Source organism: Amphiura filiformis, chromosome 9, assembly GCF_039555335.1.
Source record: "Amphiura filiformis chromosome 9, Afil_fr2py, whole genome shotgun sequence".
In the NCBI taxonomy this organism is placed as follows: domain Eukaryota; kingdom Metazoa; phylum Echinodermata; class Ophiuroidea; order Amphilepidida; family Amphiuridae; genus Amphiura; species Amphiura filiformis.
In genome coordinates this window covers 49,990,254-50,013,383 of record NC_092636.1, presented here as the reverse complement: position 1 = coordinate 50,013,383, position 23,130 = coordinate 49,990,254, and the positions used below count along the sequence as shown (strand labels likewise).

At 36.1% G+C, this 23,130-nt stretch overlaps 1 protein-coding gene across 4 annotated transcripts in view; it reads right to left on the bottom strand.

Annotated features, from left to right (window-relative positions):
• LOC140161099 (acid-sensing ion channel 1C-like) overlaps positions 1 to 22,917 on the bottom strand; it is a 54,467-nt gene extending 31,550 nt beyond the window's left edge. Inside the window, exons 1-6 of one of the 4 annotated variants that reach the window (XM_072184488.1) lie at positions 22,659 to 22,917; positions 15,975 to 16,041; positions 7,823 to 8,171; positions 5,618 to 5,879; positions 4,781 to 4,900; positions 2,106 to 2,255 (exon numbers count right to left, since the gene is read on the bottom strand). In XM_072184488.1, coding sequence (XP_072040589.1) covers positions 2,106 to 2,255; positions 4,781 to 4,900; positions 5,618 to 5,879; positions 7,823 to 8,100 — 810 coding nt within the window. In that variant the 5' untranslated portion in view covers positions 8,101 to 8,171; positions 15,975 to 16,041; positions 22,659 to 22,917. Of the gene's footprint in view, positions 1 to 2,105; positions 2,256 to 4,780; positions 4,901 to 5,617; positions 5,880 to 7,822; positions 8,172 to 11,654; positions 11,793 to 15,974; positions 16,095 to 22,658 lie in introns of those variants that run through there. The other 3 variants (XM_072184489.1, XM_072184487.1, XM_072184491.1) reach the window with 3 other exon arrangements.
• Between the last annotated feature and the right edge of the window lie 213 nt (positions 22,918 to 23,130).

The window sequence follows — 23,130 nt, the reverse complement described above, 5'->3', positions numbered from 1 at the left end:
ATACATTTTGGCGCAGTATATATCGATTGAATTTCTTCCTCAGATTTACTTCAACGCGAACGTCTGATTGATAACTGCACCAACTGCGTCTTGTCGCTTAAACGCGGGACATGTGTATCAATGGGCGATCAAAAAAGGGCATGTGTAAGCGACTGAATGAGCCGTAAATTTCTCCCGTGTCAATTTTGTTTTATTTCGTGTTTAGAAAATATATATCATAAGCTTTAAAATGGTATCATTTGACTTCAAACGATATCCAGAAGCGGGTTTATGGTTTGTTGAACTTAGCTCCTTCAACAAAATAGTACATTTTTTCGTTTCTACATGTGTCTCTTTTTCCACATTGTTGGTAATACATATCAAACAGTCATAATTGGCGGTCACTTCAAATTATCCTAGACAAAATACAATGTTTTGTAACCCACCACTTGAACAGGATTTAGCCAAATCAATTCGTATCAATGGGCGATCAAAAAAGGCATGTGTAAGCGACTGCATCTCCGGACTGAATCAAACTTCCTCCCTTTTATTTGGTCAAGAGGGTTATTGGCAACGCACTGTAGGGATTATTGTTCTTTTGTGTCTGATTAGAGCGCTGACGTATTGAAAAAAAAATACCCCGACATGACCATGTATACCGCAACAGGACGGATTACTGCTAAATGGTATTCCCAACTAACATGACCATGTATACCGCAACATGGCGGATTGCGACAGCTATCTCCGATAGCAAGACTTCGTTGGCCCAATGTTGGCAATGGTCGGCATGGCCGTGATCGGTAAGCCGACGCCAAACTAACATTGGACCGTACACGACGAATGAGCCGTAAATTTCTCCCGTGTCAATTTTGTTTTATTTCGTGTTTAGAAAATATATATCATAAGCTTTAAATTGGTATCATTTGACTTCAAACGATATCCAGAAGCGGGTTTATGGTTTGTTGAACTTAGCTCCTTCAACAAAATAGTACATTTTTTCGTTTCTACATGTGTCTCTTTTTCCACATTGTTGGTAATACATATCAAACAGTCATAATTGGCGGTCACTTCAAATTATCCTAGACAAAATACAATGTTTTGTAACCCACCACTTGAACAGGATTTAGCCAAATCAATTCGTATCAATGGGCGATCAAAAAGGCATGTGTAAGCGACTGCATCTCCGGACTGAATCAAACTTCCTCCCTTTTATTTGGTCAAGAGGGTTATTGGCAACGCACTGTAGGGATTATTGTTCTTTTGTGTCTGATTAGAGCGCTGACGTATTGAAAAAAAAATACCCCGACATGACCATGTATACCGCAACAGGACGGATTACTGCTAAATGGTATTCCCAACTAACATGACCATGTATACCGCAACATGGCGGATTGCGACAGCTATCTCCGATAGCAAGACTTCGTTGGCCCAATGTTGGCAATGGTCGGCATGGCCGTGATCGGTAAGCCGACGCCAAACTAACATTGGACCGTACACGACGAATGAGCCGTAAATTTCTCCCGTGTCAATTTTGTTTTATTTCGTGTTTAGAAAATATATATCATAAGCTTTAAATTGGTATCATTTGACTTCAAACGATATCCAGAAGCGGGTTTATGGTTTGTTGAACTTAGCTCCTTCAACAAAATAGTAAATTTTTTCGTTTCTACATGTGTCTCTTTTTCCACATTGCTGGTAATACATATCAAATAGTCATAATTGGCGGTCACTTCAAATCATCCTAGACAAAATACAATGCTTTGTAACCCACCACTTGAATAGGATTTAGCCAAATCAAACAAAGACCAGAGCTATTAAGAATTCTACAGACATCTAAGGTAGAAGCTTATTATCTTCTTCAACAATAGGATTATTGTTGGTTCAAAACGTGTCACATGTCGCACCAACTTGAGGTACCGATGAATGCGACCTTCATGCACATTTTACACTGTAACTCAGAATACAATTTAGGACATATACGGCTCATTCGTGCTATACGGTCAATTGGCTAAAGGTCAATACATGTAATTATGCGTAATTCGCAAATTCAATGTCCAAATCGACTAACATTATGGAAACAAGCTTTTAGACCATATCATATACCGCTTTAATCATTCATTACTCACTTCAATCTTCCTAACACCAACAAATGAATGGAATCCTGGTGGAAGTGCGATTCCAAAATAATCCATTAGTGGCGGGTCACTCTGGTCGTGGACAAGTATCTTCAGTCCAGCTTCAGGATTACCATTCATTAAACTTTCTGCATATTCAAACTATAAAGAAGCATGGTATAAATACTAAACATAAGAGTTTGGTTCCAAAAGACTCTAACTTTAAAGGTTGCTTTGTGTAAAATTCATCTGAAGATTTTCCTAAAAGTAGCAGTAACCTTGCCAATCTAATAACATTGGACCACTGGAATAGTTATAATAATATTTTTTTAAATAATTGTAAATCTCTTTAACCTCTTACGTGTGAAGAAAATAATATCCGAGAAATGTTTTTTGTTCCAAAAGGAGCTAAATCCAACATGGCAGCCATTTTGAAACTTTGCATTGGAGAATTTTTAGGGACAAAATGATGTTGAAAATAGTAAGAAAATAAGCTAGAGTTACAAAGTTAACATATCCGTTCAAATGTCATTTGAAAATATTAAAATGTACCAGAAAAATGTGACATGCGGCAGCTATTAGCTAGATTTAGCGCCTTTTGGAAACAAGCTCTTGTTTATATAGCACTTCGTGGAGGATGCTGTCTGTATTATTATGCTTTTTCCGACGAATCACGATTTACGCCCGGGGATTTACGATAACAATAAGGGCGACGTAACTAAGTGCTTACTATCGAGCGCTCGATAGTAAGCACTTATGCTAACTATCGAGTTTTTACGGTATTTTGCTATTCATTTTCGGCCTGGCCTCACGTATATAGGTATTTCACAATAATAGAAAGGATATAATTATGTACGTGGAGAGCGGTATCTGAAGACATGACGCTAATGACGTGATTCAATTATAGCTGTAGCGACTGGTTATAGCGGTTGACGTGATATCAAATTGACGTCATACGTTCATACGTTCACGTATCGCGTACACGTGCCCCCCCCTCCCACTTTGGAGGTGAAGCGTATGTAGGGCTGTTAAGACCCATTTTCAGCGTCGCTGTCACCCGAAGACCCCATATTTTTCCATTTGTCACCCAAAGACCCTTACAAGTTCAATTTGAACAACTACTTTCATTTATTACTGATTTTGTTACTTATTTTGAAAAAAAGAAAAGAAATTTGACGCCATTTAGAACTACAAATTCGATGTTAGAGGTTTCTGTGTCGCTGTTTCGGCTCTCACCCAAAGGTTTCATTGAAAAAAAATTCATGTTCTCACCCAATGACCCCATATCTTTTACATTTTGCTCTCACCGAATGCCCCTTACTGCAAAAGTGGCAACCCTACACAAATATCCATTTCATATTGAAGTGCCCCCCCGGACACGTGCGAAAATCAATATAATAGTCCTATTAAACAATAACGTGATGAACGGATCTTGTTTACTCTTGTCAACATCTTATTTCAACATAAACCAACGAGATAGAACCAAAGAGTTCCAACTCCTCCACGTTTGAGTTTTGCTCATGGAGATCATAATAGTGTACCTCGGATAATTTTGTCATGCACTACCGTATATCTAGCCATAATACTTAATCTACTAGTCCTTATGTCAACATTATTTCTATACTTAGGGACCGATCGTTATTTACGGCAGGGGGGAATGGGTGTTTTGGCAAAATATCGACAAAAATTTTGTGTTCCCCCCTCGCGTCCGCTCAAAATTTTCGTGTTCCCCTTGTTTTCCCAATTTTCTCCATTTAAAATTTAACAATCCCCCTCCTGGTTCAACTAAAATTTCAGGTTCCCCCTCAAGACCACAAAAAATTTCATGTTCCCCCTTAATTTACCCATTCCCCCTGCCATAAATAACGATCGCTCCTTATAGTTTCACATCAGAGTAAATCATTACAAGAAATATTTGTTTCGGTATTTTTTTTATTGGACAATTATTAATTAGGCAGCTGATCGATTAGAGGTCTGAACTGAAATAAGCCTACCACGAACAGCGGGGGATAATGTCTAAAATTAATATTATTGCCAACCTCCGTAGATTAAATTCACACTTCAGTTCTCCCCATAGTTCATTTAGAATTGGGCAAATGAATCATGAAAGTAATCCATCCTTAGGAGGGGACGTTAAGCCGTCGGAGCCATACACGTACTTGTATCTCGCAGCCAGTTTCGAAAAGAGTAGGGTGTTAACCCCTGACTGTTCCCAACCCGTGTGTTCCCAATACAAATGAACCCCAATTGAACTAAGCTTCAATAAAGGCTTTTTTGGGTTATCCAGGGTTATCAAAACCCGAACAAATCAAATCTACCGACAAAAACACGATTGACAGACGAGTGCTATTTTCTAGCATGTCACATTAAACCTAACTGAACATAGGGTTTTCTTTTCATTTCGGAAGGGAAAGAAGAAAGATGAAGAAAGAAGTCACTTGGTACCCCGGGATTTGAACCTCGGACACCTCGCATGCCACGTAGAAGATCACCGACCTAGCCACGTAGGTTACGCTGCCCCGGCAGCGATTGCCTGGGTATATATGACTTAGGCTGATTGTGTCATCAAGTCACGTGGGATACATGCACGAGCAGTGGTTTTAATAGTGAGATTTAGTGAGATCTGGTTCAGTTAGTGTTAATACCGTACTCTATAATCATAATGATTATTTCCAAAATCAAATTACCTGTTGAATGTCAATCAGAAGTTTCAAACCACTTCCCGCACCAGGCTGGTCGTTTAGTAAATGCGTGTCACCATTGAATGTGTAACAGTTGCCGTATGATGTAAAAACATGCGTAAAATTCTACGGAAACAAAATTGAAAAGTATTAAACCAATCACGCTGTAAGATAGCCAAGTATTAATATGCTATAGCGGTAACATTATTTCAGGGGATGAGTTTCCTACCTTTACTTGTTTTGCTATTTGACAGTTAGGTAGGGGGTCAATACAGTTACCTGCCGGACAGGAACTTTTATCTTCCGGACATGGAGTCCAAATGACCAGGCTAGATTGCCACTACCAACCAGCCTGACTTGCAAAGTTACCAGCCATTGGTGATACATATTATTTTGCGTTCACATCATACATTTTTGGTGAACCAGAAATGCGAGGAATGGGCAATTTAGGGCCTTTTAGAGCTGAAATAATCAAAATCAAGGGTCTTTCGACTCTCCATTTTGGTCAAATTTAGGGTGTGTGTCGGAGCTGAAAAGTCCAAAAAGGAGGTATGGTCATTTGTGTTAAAGTCCCCCCCCCCCCTCACAAAAAAGGACCAAATTCAAATCAAATCTGCTCTCCCCGAGGCTCACTTGGAAAAGGCTGGCCAGATGCGTCAACTTGAAAGATCCCCTTATAGTCGCCTATTCTATGTCCCGTAAAAATACCAGTCTATCTACGGTGACCCCCTTCACAGATCACATGGCCTGGATGCAGGGTTGTCAGTGTTTTCTCCCCGATTTCAGCTGTTAATGCTAGATATGCTCGACATCAAAAATAAAAAGCTAAAATGAAATACCTACACTTGGATAACATTTACGGCCTCTCCATTGACAATCCAATAAAGTCTCGCTATCCAACTGAAAACCAGCTCTCAATGTAAACTCCGTGTAATTAAAGGTTCCAGTAAAATCAGAAAATGTTTCATAATAATCGAAGTTTGTTCCATACCACGAAAACGATTCCATATGCAAATCCGTGTAACTGCCATAGTCATAATCCTGGGCGTAATTTATGTACATTAAAAATTTTTCATCTGTTTCGGTGATTTGTGAAAGGCGATATCTGAAGTAAATTGCACATATAAAATTATAATTGCAAAAGGACATCGTACACTATAAAACTAAGTGTTTAGGTTTTGTCATTTACACTCTACGCTATTAGGTGTTTAATTTTTCATTAACACAGTAAACACAAAGAGTAAACACATGAGAGTATTTGGATTCTAAACATTCAACGCGTTGACTTTCGTATTGTTTGCCAATTAAATGCATATGTGTTTATTTTGAAACATTTGGTGTGTTTACTTTTCAATTTTGAAAGTAAACACGTTGAATGTTAGACTTTAAATACTCTCATGTGTTTACTCTTGGTGTCTATATGTTATTTTGATGTTAAGGTGTAGCCAGTGAGGAACATTTATTTCGTCTCACTGGGTGACGTTTTTTCTTCTTCAAAATCTCCCATGCCTCCCCTCCTCCGAAATCAAATGATGCGACCCTAATCAACCCAAGCAACCCAGACAATCAGCGGCAGACAAGCAACTGCAACATACATGTCCCAGGAACTAACGTTGATCACTCAGACTCTCCCAGTTGGTCTACACTATTTCTTGTTTTACTCACATTCCCAGCAAACACAAAACGTTTTCGACATCATTCACAAAAGGTTATAAAAAGTTGTCAGAAAACGTTTAAATGTCGGGTTATATAAAGGGTATATAAAGGGTATAAAACGTTTTCATAACATTAAAAATAATTTTTTGTAATCTACTGCTCAGCAAACAAAAAAAAATGTTTTACAGAAAACGTTTAAATGTCGGGTTATATAAAGGGGTATAAAAACGTTTTGATAACATTCCAAAAACATTTTTGAAAACTTGATACAAAACATGTTATTTTGGGGTTGAAAAAATATTTTGCAAAAAATGTTTGCCCAAAATATTTGCAATAACGTTTTAAAAACGTTTTTATGACCTTTATATAACCCGACATTTAAATGTTATTCAAACGTTTTGAAAAAAAAAACAGTTTAAGAACATTTCTGTGTTTGCTGGGTGCAAATATTTTAACATAATGTTATTTAAGTGTTGACAAAATATTTGGCAAAAAATGTTTAAAAATATTTTACAATAACATTTTTGAAAACATTTTAAAAATATTGTTGTAGTGTGTTTTCATACAAAACGTTTTAAAACGTTTTCATGACCTTTATATAACCCGACATTTTAATGTTATTAAAACGTTTGTATGTAAACCAAAAGCCAAAATATAACTTTTTAAAACGTTTTTAAAACGTTTTTGTGTTTGCTGGGTTGTCACGTTGCGTCCAGGCATGGAAGTACTAGTACTTCCATGGTCCGAGTAACATATCGAACTTCATCGGCCGGGGGGTCACTCCCATTGTGGCCTGTACACCATCCGCGATAATGAAAACGCGTAAAAGGGTCGTTTTTCGTGGGTAGGCACGATACGCGCGTATCGCGTTTAGGGTGTCAAAACATGAAAAATTGGAAAAAGGGTAGCAAAATTGCAATTTCTAAATACGCGGAAATGAAATTTAGGGTATGAAATTTGATGTTAGGAATGAAATCCCTGTTTAGAGTGTCGTTTTAGCCAAGGGTTAAATCCTTGTTTAGGGTGCTTTTCAAAAGTTGATTATCGCGGATGGTGTACAGGCCACAATGGGAGTGACCCCCCGGGTTCATCAGGCATTATCATGATTATTGGCATCTATTTTAGTGACATGCAACGTTCAAGTCAGCGGAGATTAAGGCATTTTGATCTTTTTAACGCCATGTCACATTTACAGGAAAGTTAAAGCAGGGAATCTCTCACAAATATTATTGAGGTCTTGCTTTGTCGACGACACATTATTATTGATAAAGGTAATCACCGGAGACTTTTTTCAAGTTCGTCAAAGAAGTGTACACCAAGACCAAATTCACTTTCATCATGTTCATTCATCATGCACATCCAACATAACCATGAACACACTGTTTTACCTACCTGTTAAAATTGCAGAAGGTAACGGCTGGAAATGCAAGCGGCGATTGGTACACGACAGAAATTTTAGTATTTATGTTATAATCAAAATATTCCATACAACGCAGACTTATTTGCCAGAGACATGTCCCTGAACAAGCTAAAACAGCCAATGTCCATAAGAGCCGTAACCACGTGGGTTTGTCTGGATCACCAATACGATTGATGCCATGAAAGGTTGTATTAGTTATGAATTCTCTCTCAAGAGTTCCTTGCTTAGATTTGTCTCGTGTTTCTTCCATGGTCCACGCTGATGTAGGTGTTCTATAAAACCTTCTTTGACCACAGCCAAGTTGTGTGTCAAATTGTGTATCTGATGAAATAATAAAAGGAACAAATTTCACTTTAATTACCCGGGTGCAACTTGTCAAAAATTGGTTGTCAAAATAATATGTTGACGTTTTCAAATGATATTTTGGCAAAATTCTGAGTGTCCAAAAAGTATCGATACCATTTTAAACGTTCATAACTCTACAGTAAGCCAATGTGTTTACCCCTGTATATCCTAAAATAAAGACAAATGTGTCAAAATTAAAACAAACAGCCAATACATGTACCCATTAGCTCTGGTTTAAGACCTTGTTGAAATTGGTTGAGAATTAAAGAAACGGTGATCTAAAACCTAATGAAGAAACGAAATCAAAAGTTGCACTTTCATGTTCTAATCAATGACAGCACGACGCTAGTTTTAACATTTTTAACGTGCTAATCAATGGAAGCACGGCGCTAGTTCTCTTGTTAGCGAACGTGTGTGTACAAATCAATATTGCATGCAATGGAGTAAACTGCAACTTTTAAATTGGAATCTTCTTTGGGTTTTTGGATCGTCGTGTCTTTATTTCTTGCACAATTTCAACAAATGAGGTCTTAAATTCAAGCTAACAGATGTAGCAATTATGACATATTTGTATTTGTTTAAGATATACAGGGGGTGAACATAACTGGTACCTTAACCTTTTGGCTTACTGTATTATAGCAACCGACAACAAACATGAAGGTATCGTTGCACAGAGAAATCTTGAAATGTCGCATTTGAGGTGTTGTTCATTGGTCACGTATGTTGTATTAATGAAGAAAAATGTATTATGTTTGGTATCCGAATAATTGCATGCATTTACTCTTTCCAAATATGTATTTTGATATCCCCTCGGCCAATCCTAATGAAAGATATGACTGTTCAAAATGATATCGAGACTTTTGGAATTGATTTGTAGTCACCGCCGCCGTAATGTTTTACCACTGTGGTTTTACACACTCGGTTAAAGCAATAATGTGTGATTTGCATTAAAAGATAGATTCCTTTTTAAATGTTAGTTTTCACTGATAGCTACTGATCGCATTGTCCCCTTTTAATTTCGAGGCAAACAAATGACGTAAAACGAAGGAAATTCATTCCAGCGCCGACCATGCGTGTATCTAGCTCGCCGATTTATTACGTCACTTCGATGGCGAATAGACTTAGTCGGATGTCCCTCGGCCCATTATGCGTCTCAAAACTATTAAACAGGTCGGAACAAAATGCGTGGCTATTGAAGAACAAGTGGATTGGTTCTACCATCATGGCGATTTCTGCCCTGAAGATATTGGGGCAATGACACTGTGCTATGCTTAAACATGTTACATATAAACATCTCAAACAAAGTAACTAACCCCCTTAAATAATGACCATTATTCAAAACGGTGATTGTATTACAAATCTGTCAAATGCGTTGGAAGCACAATTTATTTCTGCACATATTGACACCTCATTTGTAGCAATGGACTAAATATTGACGTCAAATCAATGCAACTCAAGATTTGAAAGTTGCAGTAAATTATATTGATTTTGTATTCAGTGCTTATATGGAAGGTGTATCAAATGAGGTGTCAAAATGCGCAGAAATAAATTCTGCTTCCAAAGCATTTTACAGATTTGTAATACAATAGTCCGTTTTTTGAATAATGGCCATTATTTAAGGGGTTAGTTACTTTTTGAGGTGTTTATGTTACCATTATACAGTAGGCCCTACTATAGACACGTGGACCTGAATACATTCTGATGTGTAATCGATCAGCAAAGAGCATTCAATTTATTTAAATAAAGCGCCTACAGTCAGGTGGTTGATAACGAACTGTACATCGACGGCTAAAGTGTGCCTTTTGTGCTTTCGGCTACTCAATCACACTATTGGGTTGTATGGGAACAAAAGGTAACTCTCGCTCGTGTAGGTGCTTTCACGTGACTTTCGTTTGATCACTTAATGACAGTAGCCTGCCTATTATAGCGTTAATACGCTGTCAGGTTACCGATTTAATGGCGGAAACCCTTTGTCCCGAATAAAAGGTATCTCTCAATGAATAGCGTGTCGGTAAATCAAATCGGCACAAAGGAACAATGCGTTACGTAATATATTGCCACTCTATGTTTATAAAAGCTCATTGGTGTGTAGTATTAAAATAATAGTTTCATATCAACAACTTATGATGGGGGCTCCCAAAGACTTGCACAATTTAGGTTTAGTAGACCTATTAAGTGCATGCTATAGCGAATTTATGCAATGCGGCACGTCAAATAAGGCCAAAAATACAATTGTTGTATTGGAGAAACCCACACTACCCTAAAATGGGGCCCTAAACTTTTCAAAAAACAAAAACCGCCGCCCCCCCCAAAGCAAAGCAAAAACATAAATAAACAAATCAGCAAAAAACAAAACAACACAAAACAAAACAAAAACACAAACAAACAAACCGAAAAACATGCTCCTCTCCTCTCCATAAAGGAATACAAATAACACGGACTTTTCAGAGTGGGCAAAAGTAGTTTTGTCATTTTGTGATTTTTTGACTGCAATATCAAGTGTAGTGTAGGCCTATAATTATATTCAATATAGTACAGGAAGTGGAAAAGGAAAGAAAATAACAACAACAACAACAACAACAACAAAACCCACCCGCTATATACCCAATACTCTCCAATATAATTTTAAAATTTTCTTTTGTTTAAGTATGCAGATTGCAGAGGTATATATTACCTCGTCAGGTCAATTACATTTAATAGTAAAACAAACATGTTACATTTGTATTGCTAAATTTTATGTTGTATTATTATTTATCCATTGAATTATTTGTCCTCTAAATCCATTATTATTATTGAGCTCAGCATTCCTTTCGAGCAAAACATCCACAAAACCCATGATTCCAAACAAAATAAATACGCTAGTTTAAAACTGCTGATTTGCATGAACAGGGTTATGACGCAAAGTTACTTTGTATTGAAATTGGCAGCAGAGGTCTCATCACAAACTCAACAAGTGTAACCTGAGTTCCATTTCCCCCTTAATTTCAAAAAGCCAAAAACCAATGAAACGGGTCTATGATAAATTTTCAAAATCTCTCAGTCAACGTGAAATTCTATGTTCCTACTCAACTTTTTACTCAAAAAATGACCATGACTGGTCGATTTAAAAATAAAAATTGCCGTCTTTTAGACCATATTTGATCTTTTTAGCGCATTTGTTTCGAAGCGGGCCCCTGTTAACTTTTTTAATGCAATATTCTTTCTAATATATAATATTTTTGACGATTTCCTTTATAACCTTCTTTTTGACTTCGAGAAAGTCTCCTATCGCTAACTTTTGAGGAGGTTTGTATGTTTGACATGTTTGAAAACTGTTTAACCGTTCAATCATCACGGCAAACAAGGTGACGTCAGACGCAATGTATATTTTTAAATCTAGCTTCAATCATATTATTTTAAATGTAAACTATCATTTTGTTTATATATATTATTGCTTGCTTGTCTACAATCAATGCTTACTCCCATCCATGTCGTCATCTCTCCTCTCCTTTGATATTTCCATGTTTGCAATCTCATAAATCCAGTGCCTCTCACCATGCCACCAGTTAATTTTCCTCTGTGTTCCCCCTCGGAATTTATGTTATAAGCTACACCTCTGAGCCTAAGCTGAGCATTGGTATAAAGTATTTCACAAATGTATCAGGTATTATACGTGTATGTATTCCCCAGAAAAAAATCCATTCAGTACATGTAATGTTCAACGTGCTAGGTGATCGTGTCAATAAAGTGTTGTGCTGGTGAAAAGCCAGAAACGTTCCGATGGTTTATTTCATTTTTTAAAGGTTGGTGACCAGATTGGCAGCCTCGTCCATCATATTTCCTGATGAAAACTAAGATTTTGGTACAGAAGAAAGCTCATAATGTGTCTCATCACCAGTAAATTTCAACGCCCAAGATATGTTTTTTTTTTAGATGATGTCAACAAAAAAGTGGTAAAGTGCTACCGTCCATACACATTGTGTATGGACGGTAGCGCTTACTTATATTACAGCACAATACTAGTATGTACCCCAGTAAAATTCTCCAAGAGGTTCAAATCGATCCGAGAAAAAAAGGGGTTTTCGCCCCACCCTAATACACATGTACATGTATCACAACTTATGGGGCATTTGTTATAGTTATGTTTTTGCTTCTCATATTGAAACCACTGGAGCAATGCTCCTCAACATTTGGGGAAAGATTGATCTAATGGTAGGCCGTAATGTAAATTAGAAACAAAATATGAAAACAAAATGACCACCCACCCCTAACGAAGCCTCTAACCTCTAACCTACTTTTTTAGCCCACATTTGTATTGCGTGATAATTACATTTTATGCCTTTATACAAGTATTGAACACAGCTGTAGCTATGTTTAGTAGTTTGCACGTGCAAATTAATAATAGATTGATTTGTAATTGTAAATTTAAACTTATGATCTCAACACAAAATTAAGACGTACCTCAGATTGATTTGTGTTAATAATTTATTGTTATTTGCTTTGGAACACTTTTCAATGAATCATGAACAGGAACAGTAAAACCATGTTCATTGATTTATCACGCGGAAACTATGCTGCGTTAACTTGGTCGACTTTTGAGACTTCATGTTATGATTTTTTTGTTTCAGTTCATGTGTCATACTTTTGCACATTTGACATACACCGAGCAAGATAATGTAATCCATATAGGGCCTACACTATACTTATTGGGCTATACCGTATCAACATTATTGGTGATAATTTTGTGCAATTTGGATTGAAAACAAAATCACTTTAATCAATTTTAGATACAATTATATTTATATGCAATCGAAATTGTGGCTTAAGGATTTGAGGGTGTCATGGGTTAGAAAATTTAATATTTCACCCTTATGACAACGCGATAAAAACTGTTTACTTCAAGCCGTATTGACATACAAGGCCTTCATTCCATAGTTTATATGTGACCGTACAGCACGAATGAGCCGTAAATGTCCTCAATTGTATTCTGAGTTACAGTGTAAAATGGGCATGAAGGTCGTATTCATAGGTACCTCAATTGGGTGCTACGTGTACCTCATTTAATGAGATACACGTAGCACCAAATTGAAATACCCATGAATATGACCTTCATGCCCATTTTACACTGTAACTCAGAATACAATTGAGGACATTTACGGCTCATTCGTGCTGTACGGTCACATATTAGTCATGATCATGATCTTTGTTTAAGGAATCGGACAGCAACGTGTGCACAGTATTTTTGTGTGACCTAAGAGCACATCAGACACATCGAATTGCATTCTGAATACGAGTCCTTCTGATATCAAACCATTTTTTTTAATTCGTGATATAAATTTACTATACAAATTTTATGGCAAATTATTAAAATGTGATAATATATTTTTGATATCTAACAGTCCTCGAAAAAAACTTTATAAATCTAATATGTACTGAAAGTATATGTAGCCGGGATGAAGATATAAATTATTTCTCCAAAAAACCTACAATTCGGTCGATTCATGATACGAAGCGCCTCCAGCGTTTGCTGGAGGAGAGGTCAAAATACGCAGTGCATAATGGGAAAATATCGACATCCAAAGCCCGCGTAATACGAATACAACACAGAAACATGTCAGTGTGAGTTTAAAATGTCAATGGTCCTGTGTCACAACCTGGGGTACCTTTGTGTTACATAGTAAAACTTAAGTGGTTCAAACATTTTATCTACACATCTCATTTGAAGTGGTTCATCCTCCTGAGCATTTTGACACCTTTTTTTTTTTTATGGAAATCGGTTAAAAAATGAGAGAGTGCGGGCAAAAACAGTCACAATTAAAGTAGGAAGGATGTAACCCCACCTCTTTTTACCACATTTACAATCATTCTGAGCAAGTATTGGTCTTTTAAATGAACTTCTGTGTTTATTTAATTGGTTTAGATGTCTGGGAGTCCATTTAGACATTTTTTTTAATAGATTCAAATTTTTAATGGAGGTTTTAAATCAAATTTACGATATGAGTCCCTCCCCATAATCCTCCTCCCCCTAATCCTCAGCCACCCTTGGCACATTTTATGCCAAACGTCATAAGAAAATAAGTTAAAACATATTTTAAAACAGGATAAAAACATGAGTAATCTGAATAAATTAGCCTCAATTTAAGACCTAATTGAATCTTCTAAGTGAAGGAATACTCAAGAGACAGTGTTTTGAAATCCAAGCTGCACATCTAAATGTAACAAAACCACATTTTTGGGTACTCCAGTATATGACACAGGGTCCAATATAACGATGTTACACGATATCAACATTGAAGGTCAAAAATTGGACCAGCAAGAGCAGCCGCAAAAGGTCTTATGGCTATAAAAATATACGTACATTGCTAAGCACAAGCTACCACAATTTACTTTTGAATCACGTTTATGAAAATATAATTTAGTCACTACATTAGTTTTTAAAGACGGGTGGCTTGATCGACAGCCTCCCCCCACACTTTTTCCTATCAAAATGGACTGCGATTTTGGCATCAGAAGAAAGCTCTTTATCTTCTTCTTTTATTTATTTATTATTATTATTATTATTATTATTATTATTATTATTATTATTATTATTATTATTATTATTATTATTATTATTATTATTATTATTACTATTATTATTATTATTATTATTATTATTATTATTATTATTATTATTATTATTATTATTATTATTATCATTATTGTTGTTGTTGTTTTTGTTGTTGTTATCATTATTATTATTATTAGTAGTATTATTATTGGAAACAAAGAGTTTGTCTCATTAAATTTATACTGCGTTTTGTCGTGCATATTAAATGCAAAAGTTGATTTTTTTCATTTTATTAAAAAAAATAACACTAAATTAACCAAAGTTAATATTCAGTTTAAAATGTGTATTTAATTTTCCCAAATTCTGATGACTAGTTTGGATTTAGTCCACACAAAAGCATACTGTTTATATATATTCTTTGTTCTCTGCCAAGCTGTTGAACCCCATCGCCCTCAAAGGGGGCCATGCAAGTACTGGGGTCAAATTCTTTTTTAAAACATGATATTTTAATCGTCACAATAATGTACCATTCATTCGTGTAGGAAATAGTTATACACAAAACCATTCTCAATCTACATGCAGGGTACCACAATTAACCCCAGAACTGCGAATGGTGGTGGTTGTGGGGGGGGTTGTACCCCTAAGATTTTTTATTCGTCACAAAAAATGCACGCGTTTACACCCAAGCGACCTAAGCTAATCGTAATCCTTTGCGCTAATTTTAGTGATAGTTTTACCACAGGACCTTACCCGGGGGTAGGACCGGCCGTCAAAGATGACCATGAAGGGAGGGGCACCAATTTGTTTCTACAATAAAATCAATGATTTTCATTTCCCTGCTGTGAAATTATTCCAAGAGCTACTGACTTTTGCCTATACTTTGTACATAGCCTGAATTTCGGAAATTTGTATGGGCGCCATCACATTATGACGCCATAATAGTGGTATTATGTGGGATATGTTTGTACTTATTTTGGTATCACTGGAGAGAAGAAACCCATAGCTATAATTATTTGGTACCAAATAACGGTATATGACGTTTATAATTGAAAATTGTGGAGGGGGGATATATACCACAGAAGTAGAAAATAGGCCTATGTTTTACCTCTGGGTTGATACTGATACATCACTGTCATGTTGTTGATGTACTTAATCATTCAGTTGCGGAGACATAGAAAAAATAAAAAGTTGGCCTCATAAGGACCAAACTATCGCTCATTTGAGGTTAAAGATAAAAATGAAAATTTTACCTGCTTTACGACACACTAGCTGAACTTCATGTTCCGTTTCCTCGTTTGGTTGCCAATATCACACACACTATAATGACACAATGTGAATGATTGGATTTAAGTTCCGCTCTATGAAATAAGGGACATAAAGAACCCAAATACCCATAAAACCCAGTACAAAAGAGAGTAATTGTGCTATGTTTTATGTTGAGGGCAAAGTTCAAGGTAATGTGTACCCATGTGATATGTACCATTTCTTGACAGGGTTTGTTGGTTATGAAACATGGAATTACGAAATAGACAAAGAGTACTTTATTGATTACACAATAAAATTTAATTTATAATACTAATAAAGAAAAGATTTTAAAAGTTAGGCATCACAGTAACTATTTAAGACTGTTCGGGACCAGTATGCTCTCTCTCAAATCATCGCTATTGTATTTACCTTGGACCGATTTAGTTAGCATATGGATATAATGTAGGCCCTATAATGTAGTAGGGAAATGCGCAATAATAACAAACATTATCTTGTACTTTTTTGAACAAAGGACAATTTTGAGTTTTGAGTGATTTACGCACTGCAAGTAATAATTAATCGATTTGTTCTGTTATTGCTAAAAAGATTGTATTTTTTAACTAGCCTCGTTATTTTTAAGTACACTATAATTAAGATTTAAGACCAAAATTATTACGCAGACCCAAAGCACCTTCTCAAGTTTTTTAAAAAGAATACACAACCCGCATACGCAAACACACCGTGTGTATAAGTCAACAAAACTAAATCTTTAAGGGGGAATATGCCTTTGGAAGGGCTTTAATAAGAAATGATATATGTATAGAAAGGGAAACATTACCTTTCTTTTGCTTTTTGTTTGACATCAATCGGAGCTTTTGTTCAAAAGTTACGGTCAAAAATGTAACTTCGTAAATTAGAATCTCTTATGTATTTTATTGTTTTTCAACCTGCGATATTTCTTATGTATTTTATTGTTTTCTCAAGCTGCGATATTTGATTTTTCCAATTTAAAAATGCATATCTCAAAAACTAATTAAGCTTTTAGTTTCAAATTTTCATAATCATTTGCGACATCGCTGCGCGCAGGATTTCTCAAAAACGATATGCCCTATGGAGATGGGATAAAAAGCAAATTAAAACATATTAGTTAGGCTATAAAATGAACTAAAAACTTTCCAATAGTCCCATAGGAACCCATTTGAGGGGGGTTCATTGGTCCACAGGTGGCAAAAATAATTATTTTTTTACTTTTTAGGACAATGACCCCCCAAAAAAATAGGTTCCTATAGGACTAATGGAAAGTTTTTAATTCATTTTATAGCCTAACTAATATGTTTTAATTTGCTTTTTATCACATCTCCATAGGGCATATCGTTTTTGAGAAATCCTGCGCGCAGCGATGACGCGTCATTAAAATTCACTTCTGAGATATCGGTAATTATGTATAGAAACACCATTTTTTAATTATCTCCATAGTTTAAAAACACTATTTTATTTTAATAATTTGTGAACAATTAGTACTTGAATTTTCGCAAATATTTCTGAAAGTTTGAAACTAAAAGCTTAATTAGTTTTTGAGATATACATTTTACAGTGGAAAAATTAAATATCGCAGCTTGAAAAAACAATAGAATACATAAGAAATATCACAGGTTGAAAAACAATAAAATACATAAGCGATTCAAATTCACGAAGTTACATTTTTGACCATAACTTTTAAACGGAAGCTCCGATTGAGGTCAAACAAAAAGGGAAAGATAGGTACTTTTCCCCTTTCTTTAAATATATCATTTCTAATTTAAGCCCTTGCAAAGGCATATTCCCCCTTAATGATACAGTATGCTTACACATTAAGCGTGTTTACATAAAACGTGTTTACGGTACGGTACTTTGGCGTATAAATTCTGCTCAGTCAGAGATTGTCCGGAAACTTCTCACTATCGTAATTGCTACTTACGTCACCTGTATCTGTATTGTTGGCCCAGCAAACACAAAACGTTTTCGACATCATTCGCAAAAGGTTATAAAAGGTTGTCAGAAAACGTTTAAATGTCGGGTTATATAAAGGGTATATTAAGAGTATAAAACGTTTTCATTACATTAAAAACATTTTTTGATAATATACTGCTCAGCAAACAAAAATGTTTTACAGAAAACGTTTAAATGTCGGGTTATATAAAGGGTATAAAAACGTTTTAATAACATTCCAAAAACATTCTTGAAAACATTCTAAACAGAATGTTATTTTGGGGTTGAAAACATATTTTGCGAAAATATTTTCCCAAAATATATTCAATAACGTTTTAAAAACGTTTTCATGACCTTTATATAACCCGACATTTAAATGTTATTAAAAGGTTTTAAAAAAACCATTTTAAGAACATTTCTGTGTTTGCTGGGTTCAAATATTTTAACATAATGTTATTTAAGTATTGACACAATATTTGGCAATAATGTTTGCTAAAATAGTTTACAATAACATTTTTTGAAAACATTTAAAAATATTGTTGTAGTGTGTTTTCATACAAAACGTTTTAAAACGTAACCATGACCTTTATATAACCCGACATTTTAATGTTATTTTAAACGTAAACCAAAAGCCAAAATATAACTTATTTAAAACGTTTTTAAAACGTTTTTGTGTTTGCTGGGGGAGTGCAACACTGACATAGTGCCACTTACGTTAGTGTTGCATTCTGCTGCAATTTCTATGGCTAGGCTGCACATACGATATTCTATTTTTATATTTTCATATTCATTTAAGTGATTATAAAGGTCAGACAATTCGAAAATAATAGAAAATGTTTGGTTTTTTTTCATTTATTTAATGAATAGTTACACAATTAATCACTATCCGTAGTGTTGTATTCTATTTTTTTAAAAATACAGTGCAACACTGACGTGAGTGACACTTACGTCAGTGTTTTTGCATTCACCCTAAAAATCACCGAATGCACTGGCGACATGTTATTTTCTTTATATCTTATATTTTTTTATCAACAACATTTTATTTCGTACATCAAAGTAACTAAATGAGTAATGAACCAAATATTTATAAGCTCCTCAGCAAAAGTTTGGACAGTTTTTTCAAGCATCTATATCTCAGATTATTTGTGACATGTTCATATCGTATTTCATATCAATAGATAGCTACAATATTTTCGTTTACAATGACACCACATTTGAAACAATCACATTGTTCACGGTAGAGTACACGTCTTGTAAAAGTAGTGCGGTCTCAAAGAGAATGTGCCAAATTGATCATTACTAGCGGGATACCCGCGCTTCGCGCGGGTCCCCGCTAGATGGGAGCGTTTACTATAACAGGAAGAATTACTGAACAGGTAGAATCATTTAAAAGGTACATTTTATTTTTCTAAGCCTGTCTCTTTCTTACAATTTCTTTTTTAGTTTCTTTTGCTTAGCTTGTGATTTTCCGTTTCCATGTTATTTATTTATTTAACCTCGTTCCCATTATTGTCTAAATCTGTTCTTTCTTACATTTTCCTTTAGCTTCTTTGTTTATTTGCTGCTTGTGATTTCCCGTTTCCATGTTTTTTATTTAATTCTGTTCTCATTATTTTAGATTCTTTTTTCTTACATTTCCTTAGTAGTTTTTCCTTCTTTGTTTCGTTCCCGTTTCATTTAGTTACTACTCATAGCGTGTCTGCGGACGTGTTCACCCGTTATCATAATCCCGTGACCCGTCCATGTACCTTTTTGTCCTTCATGTCCCTTTATTTTTCCTTCTTTCCGTATTATCATGTCCACTGGTCTCTGGCTCGCAGTCGCGTGGCTCTGCGCCGTTTACGCGCCCATTGGCGTAGTGCGCATTACGCACGAGGCGCCGACGCGCTGCCGGCCAGCTGCAGTGACGCGTAAGCTGACAACCGATTTTCATAACAAAAACCCGTTTTTACCCATATTTTCACTGTTTTTGCAGCCAATTCTTGACCGTTTTCAACCAAATAAAGTTTAAACACGTTCCCGTATATTCATCGATCTCCCGTATGAATTTGGCGACATTTGGATCGAAACTGACGGAGCCTTTATAGGCCTACATAGATAGATAGATACATAGATAGATAGATACATACAACATTCCCCTATTTATAGTAAGATTCTGTGCTCAAACAACACTAGTCATTAACCTCAATAGCGGGTGGAAAACCATACACAGCCACAACAGCCAGACACCTGCTCCCATGCATGCTGCTCAACCTGCAGGTCACACGTTGCTGTAGAATGGCATTCCATTAACCAGGATTCGTCGCAGGTACAGCATGACCATTCGGCCCTGATTTGGTAAAACGATCTAATTTGAAATTTGGACATTTTGAGATAAATCCATATCATGGGTAATGTGAGGGCGCTCTTTCCATTGGTGCCATCCTAAAATCACCACCATGCCACCAAATAATGAGATTCTTATATTTTCTACGACATTAGATCTGTTTAATAATTTATTTTATTCAAATAGAAAAACGTCAAGTGTTCAAACTTTAAAGCTCTGTTTCTCGAAACAACGATTTTAATTTCAAGTTAGATCATTTTACCAAATCAGGGCCGCATTGTGGTCTCACGAGTGTTCATTCGGGTTGAGGTCTGAGCTGATGGCAGGCCATTCCATTCTCTCTACTCCCATATGTCTACCCTGGCTCTGTGGTGGCGAGCGTTGTCATCTTGGAGAATTGCATTAGGTCCCGGATTGTGAAAATATAGGATTGCAGCTTGCTGCACAGAATAATGGTCAATTTGACATATTCCGTTTGAGACCCCACTACATTCACAAGACGTGTACTCAGGCGTGAAAAAGGTGATTGTTTAAAATGTTGTGTCATTGTAAAGGGAAATAAAGTAGCTATCCATTGTTACGACATGAACATGCAACACGACATGAACATGTCACAAATAATCTGAGATATAGATGCTTGAAAAAAATAGCGCAGTGATTTATAGTGCGCTACGCACAGGCACAACGCCTAGACGTTGATCCACAAGCCTCAGCACACTTTACAGGTTGTCGCTGAACACTACGTCCACTACATCATTCCATAAGCCATTAAACAACAATTCAGGGACTTGCTGCTTCAAAAGCGCATACCCTAGACATTCCACAAATAATCTTCGCAACCAGGATCAGCTCCCCGAGTTTCGTACGGCTTACAACGAGACAAATTAGCAGTAGGTTCCTTGTCCAGGGGAATGTCAAGCTAACTCATTTTTTCCACGAGAACAAACTAGGCACCGCTAGGGTTCGAACCCGTAACCTATCGCACCATAGTCGAACGCCTTATCGATTGAGCTAAAAACTTTCCAAATTTTGTTGAGGAGTTTAGATAAACAAGAATTCCTGAAAAAAATTGGTGTCAGTTCCAATTTACAATGTAATTATTATTTGAATGTAATGTTAAAGATGGAATTGCATGAGAAGTTTTGCACTGCAGCACTGACAGGAACATTTTGTGGTAGTTCATTTATCATTAAATAATTATACACTTACATACGTGTTTTGGCGCAGCGTCAGCCTTCTATTCTAGCTAAAAACGTTTGTAAAAATAAAAAATATGCAAATGAGGTAGCTAATTTGCATATTTTGCAACAAAAATCACATGGGATCTTAAGACTGCCCCTTACCACCATCCCACCAAGTTAAATCTCTATACGCCTCACCAGTTCCAACAAATGGCAAAAAGCCTTTTTAAAATAAACAAATATGCAAATGAGGTGGCTAATTTGAATATTTTGCTACAAAAATCACGTGGGATCTTAAGACTGCCCCTTTACCACCACCCTACCAAGTTACATCTATACATCCCCTACCAGTTCCGATAAATGGCAAAAAGCGTTTTTAAAAATAGAAAAAAAGGAAATGAGGTGGCTGATTTACATATTTTGTGACAAAAATAGCATCTGATCTTAAGACTGCTCTTAACCATCACCCCACCAAATTACATTTCTATATGCCTCACCAGTTCCGAAAAATGGCCAAAAGCATTTCGAAAAAAAAAAAAATAGAACAATTTTGCCATATTGAAGCTAAACTGGTGAAATATGGTACAGAAAGTGACTAAATTGGCACTTTTTAGGTTAAAATGGCAAAATATAATGTAAATTTGGTCAGAAACACAAACAAGTCTTAAATGTCAGGGGCGGTCACCATCCATCTCATAGGGGGGCAAGGGGAGGGCAAGCTGCCCTCCTCCCCCTTGGCTACGCCACTGTTACCACAACCTCATCAAGTTACATCCCTATACGCCTCTCCAGTTCTTCGAAATGGCAAACAAAACCCCCCAAAACAATTTTTAAGTTAAATATGTAAATTAGCTACCTAATTTGCATATTTTGCGCCAAAAATGCATCAAGTCTTAGGGCAGCCACTTACCACCACCCTACTAAGTTACATCCCAATACACCTCACCAGCTCCGAGAAACTAACCTGGAAGCCAAAGGCATTTAAAAACAAAGTTCACACAACATGCACAATACAAATGTACATAAGACCCCAATACAGCATAAGGCAATTTATAAGTCATTTTTAATGATTTTAAATGTGACGTATAAAATTTGTCTATAACACAGGGAGATATAAAATGTAGGGATTTGGGTACTTTTTGTTCAATTTCTGTGATAATTGAACAAAAAGTACCCAAATGCTTCTCTTGTAAAATGGATGAAAATGCACTTACGTTAGTGTTGTATTCTGGTATCGCGTTGGTATCCAGTTGCAATGGACGATGGCTCTTCTCCTAAATGTCCCAGTTTCGGAGAAAATTAGCAATAGCCTAATCACATAACATAGCTCCTGGAAGCAGGAAACCAACGGTGTAGTCCCGATTTTCATGCCGGGTTTTCCAGACATGATTATAGGCCAGTCAAATTATGAAATCACCCACCACTAATTGCAACAGAATCCATTTCACATGCGTCCATCTCCCAAAAGCTCACACATAAAAATATCAAAGTCCCCGAAAATCCAAGTAGTGGAGCAGAGCCTAATTTGCATAAATCCAAAATAGCCGCATATGCAGAAGATGACTGAATTTCAGAGTTGGTCAAATCTTGATAAAGACCATACCAATGTACAGTAAGCCAAAAAATAAGGTACCAGTTATGTTCACCCATGTATATCCTAAACAAAGACGTATAATGTCATAATTG